General features: G+C 55.0%; 1 protein-coding gene across 1 annotated transcript in view; it reads right to left on the bottom strand.

The window, feature by feature from the left end:
- Positions 1-3,467: 3,467 nt before the first annotated feature.
- Positions 3,468-9,800, bottom strand: part of MEX3A (mex-3 RNA binding family member A) — a 27,530-nt gene continuing 21,197 nt past the window's right edge. Inside the window, exon 3 of the mRNA XM_023761531.1 lies at positions 3,468-6,537. Coding sequence (XP_023617299.1) covers positions 5,438-6,537 — 1,100 coding nt within the window. The 3' untranslated portion in view covers positions 3,468-5,437. The remainder of the gene's footprint in view (positions 6,538-9,800) is intronic.

Below are 9,800 nucleotides of genomic sequence, written 5' to 3'. Positions count from 1 at the left end.
GGGGCCACAACCTCCCTATCCACCCTGCTCTGTTCGTGACAGGGGAAGGCGCCCCAACCCCCTGATCAGCCCTGCTCTGTGTGTGACAGGGGGCGGTGCCCCAACTCCCCTATTGGCCCTACTCTGTGCGTGACAGGGGGGAGCTCCTCAATCCCCTGATCGGCCCTGCTCTGTGTGTGACAGGGTACGGAGCCCCAACCCCCCTGATGGGCCCTGCTCTGTGCATGACAGGGGGTGGCGCCACAACCTCCCCATCGACCCTGCCTTGAGTGTGACGGGGAGGTGCCCCAACCCCTGCTAACCTCACAGACTAGAGCTCTCCAATAAAGCTGTTTCCGATCTGCCCTGCTCTGTGTGCTGCCTCCCGTCTGTGCCTCCCTGCAACTCGCTCCTCTTCTGAGTCCCTGTTCCCCTTCCCTTCCCCTCGCTCCATCCTCCCCGCTGCCCCCCGGGGCCAGCTGCCTCTGAAGTCCTGTGGTCTGGGGACAGTGCCAAGGGGGTGAGAGGTGCCCGCCCTTCCCCCTGCTAACCCCCAGAGTAGGGGGGGAGGGAGGACAGCATGGTGGAGGGGGGGTATCTGGAAGGCAAGACAAAGGAGACCATCGGAGGGGACCATCTGGTGCCCAGGGCTCTGGTGCCAAGAACTGAGGTCACTCCAATGCCAGGGGTGAAGGGAGGCAGGGGAGATGGTAGGGAGGAGGGGGAGTCGGGGCCAGCCTGTTCTGTGTGCTGAGGAAAGGGCTTTAAGACTGGGAGGTGGAAGGTCTATCTCCATCTGGTTTTCTGTCTGACCCCAAAGAAGAAGGGTTGGGGTATAGGGACAGATTGCATCTGGTGGGGAGGGTGTGTCTCAGCTCTACCCTTTCTCCATCTCCATCAGCCCAGGAAGGCGGTCTCTAGTCTTCCCCTGTTCTGCAGGGCAGAGTGGAAGGAGGTCTGACGGCACCCCCAAGGAATAGAAGGGGTGAAATGGGTAGAAAAGGGGATTGAGCATTTGGAGACTGGAGTTGGGAGCTGTGGAGAGCAGGCAGGAGCCACCCACCTCCCAAAGGTGAGCAGGGAGGGGCGCCCAGAATTACACTAGAGAGAACTCCCAGCTACAATCACAGTGGTCCCTCGCACAGCCCCCCGCCCCCCCGCCACCCCCAGGTGGTTCAGATCCACACGCAGAGAAAGAAGCCAGAGCCTTAAGTAATAATACTTTTAATAAAATTAACTTCTTAATAGCACATTTAATACATTAACCCTCCCCCTTCTTGGTTTCTCTGCATTTTGTGCAACATCACTTTGACTCAATTATTCGTGGGTCCGTTTTGTTTCCCGCCTTTTATTTTGCTTTTGAACTATTTTTCCGTGGTGGATTTGTATGCGTCCTCACTAGATGCCTCAAATTAAGTCTGACCACAATCCTACTCTACTTTCTACAGTGGAGAGACCATCCCCCCTGCCCCAGGGCTGTCTCCACCTACCCACCCTACCCTACCCGCACCCTTGAGTGGAGAAGGGGAAGCCTTCCCCACCCCAGACACTACCTTCCCAAACTATGGGGGTTTCTAGGACAAAAAGAGCAGGGGGTAATCTGTCCCTAGGTGGGGGCGCGAAGAATAAATTGGGAAGAGGGAGATGTGTTTGGGGTTTAGGGCCAGGAGGGGCATGACAGAGTCATTGGTGTCATGGAGCAGGCTCCTCTTGCCAAAAGAGCCAAGGGACCTTCACCCCCCCACCCCACCCCCTGGAGAGCCTGGAGGAAGGGGCCTGACCTGACTGCAAGCGGGGGGTGGGTAGAAGGCAAGTGCTTAAAAAATTGATTTCTCGCCTGCAACAGCCAAGCCCCCCAATTTTCAGTGGGGAGCCATGTGCCCTCACAATGGCCAGAGCACAACGGATGACCCCTACCTGAACTCTTACAGATGCAGGTGGATGGAGCAGAGGGCTAGGGTCACCCAGTGTCTCTGCTTCCCACCCCCGGCCTCTGTACGCGTGGGAGCCCCTTTTCCCAGTGAGTGGAAAGTCCTTGGAATTGAACTTCTATGAGACAGTAAAGCATGTTGCAAACCTGTAAAGCACGGTGCAGCTTTAAAGGAGAGCGGGTGAGACTGACTCCTCTGCTGCCAAAAGCCAAGTGGAAGATTGGGTAGGAGCAGGGATGGGGCAGGGACCCCGTCTCCCGAGGCTGAGAAGTGTGCGTATGCATGTGTGTGGAATGGCCTACCAGGCTCTTGAATCAGTCTGTACCACTGGCGGTGACACTTCAAGGACTTCCTCAGTTAGGCTTAGGGCCCTCACCGAGAGCCCCAAGAATGGACATAATCACTTTGGAGCAAGGGCTTACCCAACAGAGACAAAGGAGTGACCCGGATGGTAGGCCCCCAAGTGCTGGGATGCAGAGCAAGGGTGCAGGCTCCCCCGCCTCTGCTGCCCCCACCTGGTTGAAATGAGCAATGTCCATCCGTTTAAAGGCCCCCGGGAACGAGCCCCTCCTCAATTTGTCCTACAAGTTAAAAATCCAAGGATTCTCAGAATCAACCCCAGCAGACTAGAAGCTCCCAACCTTCACTAGCCATTTGCTTCCACCCTGACATCTGAAGGTGGGTGACTCAGCCACTTCCCTCTAGTTTCCTTTTGTTACGACTTTTATACATTCTACTGGACCCAGGGGCCCGCAATGCTACTAAACTTTTAAGCTATCTGAATAGTCTACTAAGTAACTAGTAATTCTCTTTTTTCTCTAGGATTATATGAAATAAATTTGAATTATTATTAATAATTATTATTTTGTAGTATTTTCTTTTAAACCCCTCAGTTTCTTCTCTCTCATTTTTTGGTTAAAAACAAAAACTATTTCTCTTAAATCTCACACCTCTCTGAGGGTCCCGGGGGGGCCTGCTAGGCCTCTCTTCTGGACTTCCCCCTCCTCACTTGCCCCTGAGACAGGGGCAGGGGCAGGGGAGCACCCAGGATCCTCAATCCTCCAGCTTCTTCCTTTCTTGTTAATTCCTTTCTTTGTTTGGCTCTGCCAGCTCCCCCGAGGGGGAGGGGGAGAGGAGAAGGGAGCCCATGGAATGAAATCCAATCCACTTGCAGGGCCCCAGCGGGACCAGGTTCCCTCAGCCGCCATCCATCCCAGGATGCTCCTCCTCCCCCAAAGCAAGTGACATTCCTCCCCAAAAGAAAAGTGGGGGAAAAAGGAACGTAAACCTGAACATATATTAAAAACACTTTTTTTTTTAAGATTTAACTCTGAATACAAATGTATTTTTTCTTCTCTCCCTACATATATTCTAAACCTTCTAAAGTTTTTTTTATTTTTTAAGGATCACTTTATCATAAAATAAAATATCCTTTTCATATAATAAATTACCTAATAAAAAGTCTTTTTTTTTCATATTAGCCCAGGTTCTTTGCTACATTTATACGGTAATAAACGCCTTTATTAAAATAGAATATTAAATTATAAAGAACTGCTTTTTTTTTTTTTTGCTATTTTTGTTTTCTCTGTTGGTCGCCTATCTCGCTCCCTCTCACGCTCGCTTTCTCACCTCTACTTTGTCTCTCACTATGTGTGTTCTGCGTTTGTTTCTAGGTTTGGCTCAATTAGTAAGGGTGGGATGGAATCTTCCGAGCCCCCTAATGTAACAGTCTTCTGCCTTTGTGGGTAAGGAGTGGAGAGGGGGAGGGGAATCCACAGACAGGCATCCCTTCTCTGCCCCAGCCCCCCACCTCCCCTGGGCAACCCATTTGGTTTGGTTTCTATTGTACAGACATCTCAGGATGGCTCACATTGGCTGGAAGGAGGGAAGTTGTCACAGGCCAGTTTTCCTGGCTGTGACCTCCTTCCTCTCCCCTCCCTGGCTGGTGGTGGAGGGGAAGGCTGTGGAGAGTTAATTCCCAACAGGAGGAAGGAGGGGAGGAAATCCCCTCTGTACCCCCATTCCTGCACCCTCTCTCCGTCCAGGAATGGGACTCCAGAGCTTACGTGCTCAGAGATCACTTACAATAGTCCCACCTCACTATATACAAGAATTTCCTGGGACCCTCCCAGGGACTCCAATCCCCCATCCTCTCCTGGCCCGCCAGCGGAACTAGGAGGGTGGGAGGCTGGGGGCAGCCCCAAGGGAGCAGTAGGGAAGCAGCGAAGGGGGTGTAAGGCCTGTAACATGATTCAGAACAGCCGCACCCCAATCCTGCTTAGCCCTGGAACTGACCCCTCCCTGAAGGCCTGACCTCTCTTCTCAACCACAGTGGGTAGGACAGACACTTCATGATCTGCTCACTGATAAGGGTTGGTGTGCGGTCGAGAGGGGCGCAGGGAGTGGGGTATTGCTCCTTGAAACAACAGACCCACTCCCTGGCTCTCCTCCTACCACTGCCATGAAATCCAGTCCAAGAACTGCCCCCTAAATGTAATGCCCAAGGAGGGTAAAGGTGGAGGGTTGGCCCTTTGTGTACCCCAGTATTAGTCCCCTCCTCAAATTTTCACTGAGAATGGGGATACATTCCATCACCAATTTGAGGTGCGTCTTTGGAGGAGTGGGGAAAGAGGGCCTCTAGATGCCAAAGGAGAAATTAGGGGGGACCACCAAAATGTCCTTCCCCCAAGCGGATGGTATCCCCAAAGCTGCGCTAGAAGGGGCAGAAGGGAGGGGGGAGAAGGGAAGAAACAGAAAGACGGGGTGGGAGTAAAGAGAGGAGCTGGGGAAAGAGCAAAGGAGAAAGGAGAACCCAAGGGGAGGAAGAATGGGAGGAGAGAGGAGGGAAAAGCTGGAGGGGGCAGCGGAGCCTCATCCAGATCCTTCTAGCCCAACTTTGTGGAGACAGACAGGTCTGAGCCCTTAATTGATTGGCATGCTTCCCCACCCCCTACAGCCTACGCAGGCTTCTGAAAGGGCCCCAACCCCCTCCCATCTTGGAAACCTAGGAACAGATTCCCAAACAGGATATGGCAGTGGAGGGTCCAAAGGGTCATGCCAGGAGGTCAGAGGTCAGGACCAGAGGACTTGGGGATGGGAGAGAGCACCTCTATATACAGATGGTAATTCTCCCTCTCCCTTCCCCTCCCCTCCATAGAGGAAGGGGTAGTATGACACACTCAGGGGAGGTGGACAGAGGGGGTCAGGATGCCTTAGCTGCCACCGCTGGCAAAACAAAAGTTTCTCTTAGCTGCTTTCAGATTGAAGGGTGTGTTGAGGTATCAGAGTTGTAACTCTAGTAAAATTTCCAACCTGGCCCCCTCCCAACCTTTCAAGGATAGGGTGACCAGAGGGTCTCAAAGTGGCCCACCCTCCAGCCACCATCACCTCCCCTCCCCGCTCCCCAGCCAGGATCTCTAATCACCTGGCCCCTCGAATTGCTGACTTCCAAAAGGCTCTGGTGGAAACCAGCTCCAGGGGCAGGCCCCTGGGAAGTGGCCCCCGGAGGCGGGGGCAGGGGAGGGGGCTTAGGAGAATATTCTGATGGCTTGCGTGGCTGTGATGTGGCAGACGGGACACTCGGGGTCCGTCCTCTCACAGATGCGTACTGCACACTCCATGCAGAACAGGTTGTGTCCACAGGGCACGAGGGCAGCGGTCACCTCGCTCTCAAAGCACACCATGCAATCCCGCCCGCCCCCGGGACTCCGCAGGCCTCCCCCCCCAAGTTTGGAGAAGCCCTGAAGCGGCTCCCCAGGCGGGCGTCTCGGGAGTCCCGCCAGCTCCGAGGTGGCAGGAGAGCGGTGCACTCCTGGGGGACCAGCGCGCGTCTTGGCAGAAGAGGAGGAGGAGGAGGAGGCAGAGGAGAAGAGCACCGAGGAGGGCGTGGCGTTCTCCTGGCCTGCCCAGAGCGGGGGGCTGGTCTCCGCCACCCCGTAGTACACATCCTGCTTGCCCACACCGTAGCCGGGAAACAGGTACCCGCTGTAGCCAAAGTCCCCGCCCTGCTCACCCAGGCGTGGGGTCTCAAAGCCCGAGTCCACGGCGCACTCGCCGATGCAGCCCAGGCTGTTCTGCCGGAAGGTGGAGAGGGGCTTGCAGGCGGGCGGGTGCACGCGCCAGGCCTCGGAATAGCGGCTGTCCAGCGCGGCGTCGGGGCTCCCTGCCAGGAAGTCATTTTCATTGTTGTACTCGAGGATCTTGCCGGTGCGCACCGCGATGTGCGTCTCGATCTCCTCCCGTGCGCGCTCCACGTTGCCCGGGGCACCCGTAATCTCGAACACCGGGTCGCGGTCTCGGCTCGGCGTGATAATGTACGTGTTGGTCTGCTGCTGGATGCGCTTGATGGTGGCCCCCTTGGGGCCCACCACCAGCCCCACCACGCGGTAGGGCACCCGCACGCGAATGGTCACCTGTCCGGGCAGCGCAGGCGCCACGCCGAAGGCGGCACCCGACTTGTTGCGCGATGCTCGGATCATGGAGAAGTGCTCGGCCGCTGAGATGATTTCCCTTCGGGCTGTGGCCACGTCCTCCCGCCGCCCAGTCACCATGAACACTGGCTCCTCGCCCCGCACCGGGGTCTTGATGTAGGTGTTGGTCTTGGCCCTCAGAGCCTTAATCTTGCAGCCTGGGGTAGACAGGGAAGCGGGGAGAGAAAGAAACTCACTGAACAAGATTTGTGCTGGGACCAATAAGCTCCTGACCCTTACTCAGAGGCCCGCCCCCAGGAACCTCTCAATCTACCCTGTGAACCCCGCCCCCCAAACCACCCTGATTTGAACAATCCACTTATCTCAGATCTACCCAAGGTCTCTCTCAACCACACTTTTCAAAATGTAACAACTTTCCCTTGAATGCCATTCAGGACCTTCGAATTCATTTACTCCTTGAGACCCTGAAATAACCCTCCCAGAAAGCGGCTCACCTCAAATCTACATACTAATTCCCCCCCAACCGTGAGCTGTTCTCTCAACTTCTCTACTGATTCCTGGCTACTCACAACTTCCAAATCACTGAATCTATCACACTGCCTTTCTCTCCCCCCTCCCCCCAATCTGTCACGGCCTCTGATCTTTCCACAGAACTCTAAATGCACTCAGTAACCCCACAATCCACTCATCACTGGGCCTCCATTCATTAAAAGTGTCCTCCAACCCACTCAGGGACCACCGACCCCCATCTGTTCTACGATCCCCACCCCCATGGCATCCACGCATTAGTGTCTCTCAGTGTCTCCAGTTCACAGCAGGTTTGCAGCAACTAGTGGAGTATGGGAGACTGGGAAGGACCTGAGAATCAGTTTCAAGAGGGACAAGAGGAATATGAAGATAAAGAAAATGACGTGCGAGGGACAGGACTGAACCCCATAGTCACTCCTGCCACCCTGTCCCCGAAGAGCGGGAGAGCTGAGATGGGCTGGGGGCTGACTAGAGTGAGGGAGAAGGTATTCTGGACCCTTATTTCCACTTTGAAGTAGGAGTGGGTTCAAGCTGGGAGGTTGGGGAGAGAGGCAGGAAGAGAAAGAAGAAATCGGAGACAAAGAGACAAAGAGGGAGAAGGGGAAAGAGAAGAGTGAGCGAGGGTGGACGACAGCACCATCTCTAAAGGTTGCAGACCTCAATGGCCGACTGGCCAAGCCTCTCTCCTCTCCCGAGTCCCCTCTCTCTGCACCCAGCTTCACAGAGACTCACATCCTTTCTTGAAGCACACAGGCCACATGTGTGAGTTTGCACACATAAGGACCCGAGAGCCGTGAGGTACTATGTGCTTTCTCTAAACAATACTTTCATGCACCTCTCATACTCACAGGGATTCCCTGGCTCAGCTTCCCTCCATCCCACTCCTCCATCCCTATCACCCACAGCACACGAACAGCACATTCCTATGCACACCCACAACTTTCACCCCATTCACACAGAGATACATTCACACCCCTCTTCAGGTACAGACTCACATTCTCTTTCTCACTCCCCCACCACACTGCCTATCCCCAAAACCAACACTAGTTTTCCAGTTTTCTGGAACTACTGCCCCAACTCTCCGTCCACAGGCCTGAGGAGAGCTTATTATTATTATTATTATTGTTATTATTATTGTTATTAGTCTCCTTCCTCCACTCCATATGGTTCCTTCAACCATAGCAGATTGGTGTATGGGAGGGTAGAATGGGTTGGGGCAGCTCTCCTTACCTTCAAGAGACCTTAGAAAGGAGAATCTGCCCTCCCTTTTGTCCTCAGACTTCTTGGAAATTGAGAAGTCCTACCTGTTGTCGAGCTCACATCCTTGCTGCTTTAATGCCAGTAAACGACTGCTCGTAAGGCACGGAGAGTGGAGGAGCAGTGGCATTCCCTCTCACACAATGTCTACTCACATGGTGTCTGCTAGGCACCTGGGTTTTGGCTCTAACTTTTGGGTCCATAAACTTAAGTGAGCTAAATACCTTTGGGGGTTGGGGTGGGGTGAGGAGGACAGGCCAGGGCACGAGGACTTTAAGTACAAAAGCTAGCGGCCCGGAGTGCAGAACTGGTGGTGGAACGGACCCTAGGTTTTTGCAAGCCTAAAAAATCACCTCTTGAAGGGAAGACCCTCCAGGCTTCACCTTCCTAGAGGTCAAATATAGGGGCACTGACCCTGTAGCAGGAGAAGGGAGGTTAGACAAGAGGGAGGACTTCCATATACTTAAGGAATGAGGGGGGAGAGAGAAATCCCCCCTACTTTTATGAGAGACAGCTCCATCTGATGCGGAGGCAGAAGAGGAAAAATGACTCCATGAAATTCTGGGGCCTCCCAAGACCACCCTCCCACACCAGAAAGATATTAAGTGTCCCCACCCGATTCCAGGGCTGTGGGTCCCTAGTTTCTGATAAGAGGAAATCCAACTTTTCAAACCAGAAATCTCAAGAGATGGAGTGGGGTGGGTGGGAATGAGGGTTGTGTAGGCCAGTGGCACCTTCCCCTCCTCCATTCTGGATCTCCGAGCAAAATCCCACCAACCCCCAGCACTACAGGGGGGTGAGGTGGGATGAGGAGCAGGGCCCCCTGGCTTCGCCTCCCCTCTTCCCCTGCCAGCGGCCGGCCTCCTCCCTCACTCCCCAGCCGGAATGCAGCTCCTCTATTGTTCCCTACTGTGGGACAGCTCCTCCCCGGCTCCTTCCCCACCCCCACCTCACCAGCCCAGCCTTGCCATTTCCAAATCCGACCCCCCACTCCCCTTTTGGGAAACCTAGGAAGAGGGGAAAGGGTCCCCAAAGATTCCGTCTGCTCAATCTGGACAAGTCACCCAACACTCCGGCCCCCCACCCCGTCCAGGGGATGCTGGAGTGGAGGAGGGTGTGGTATCAGACCTGACTACCCCTGTGTTTAATTCTTACATTCCCTTCCCCCAACGGCACCCCAGACCCCCCGCCCCTGCACCCGAATCCCCCAGGGTGAAAGCTTTCCCCCCCCCCTCCCCCCCAAAGTATGTCCCCCTACCCCCCCTGTCCTGCTCTGGCACCAGCAGAGACCCCCTGTCCAGGCCTCTGGCCCCTGGCCTAGGCTAGCCCAGACCAAAAGCCTGAGAGGGAGGAGGAGAGGGCCACACCAGGAGGTGGACTTCCTTGGAGGAGCCCCTTCCCAAACCCCACAGACCGTTCAACTTTGGTGTGTGGGTGACCACAGGCCTCCCTCCTCCCAGGAGCCCCCCTTCGCATCTCTCCCCCCAGGCTGGGACCCTCCCAGGAGCCACACCCCCTTCCATTCCTACACTTAGCCCAACAAAGAGACAGATACTCAGACTGGCTCCCCAGGCCAGGTCTCCCCCAAAGTGTGTAACTCCAGGCAGCTGGGGGTCCCCAGGGGTACCCCCTCCCCAATCCACCAGCAGATACCAGAGCAGGGCTTCTGAGTAAC

This window comes from Myotis lucifugus, unplaced genomic scaffold (genome assembly GCF_000147115.1).
Source record: "Myotis lucifugus unplaced genomic scaffold, Myoluc2.0 scaffold_211, whole genome shotgun sequence".
Lineage (NCBI taxonomy): Eukaryota > Metazoa > Chordata > Mammalia > Chiroptera > Vespertilionidae > Myotis > Myotis lucifugus.
Note: the sequence above shows the minus strand (reverse complement) of the source record. Positions and strands in the feature narration are given on the sequence as shown.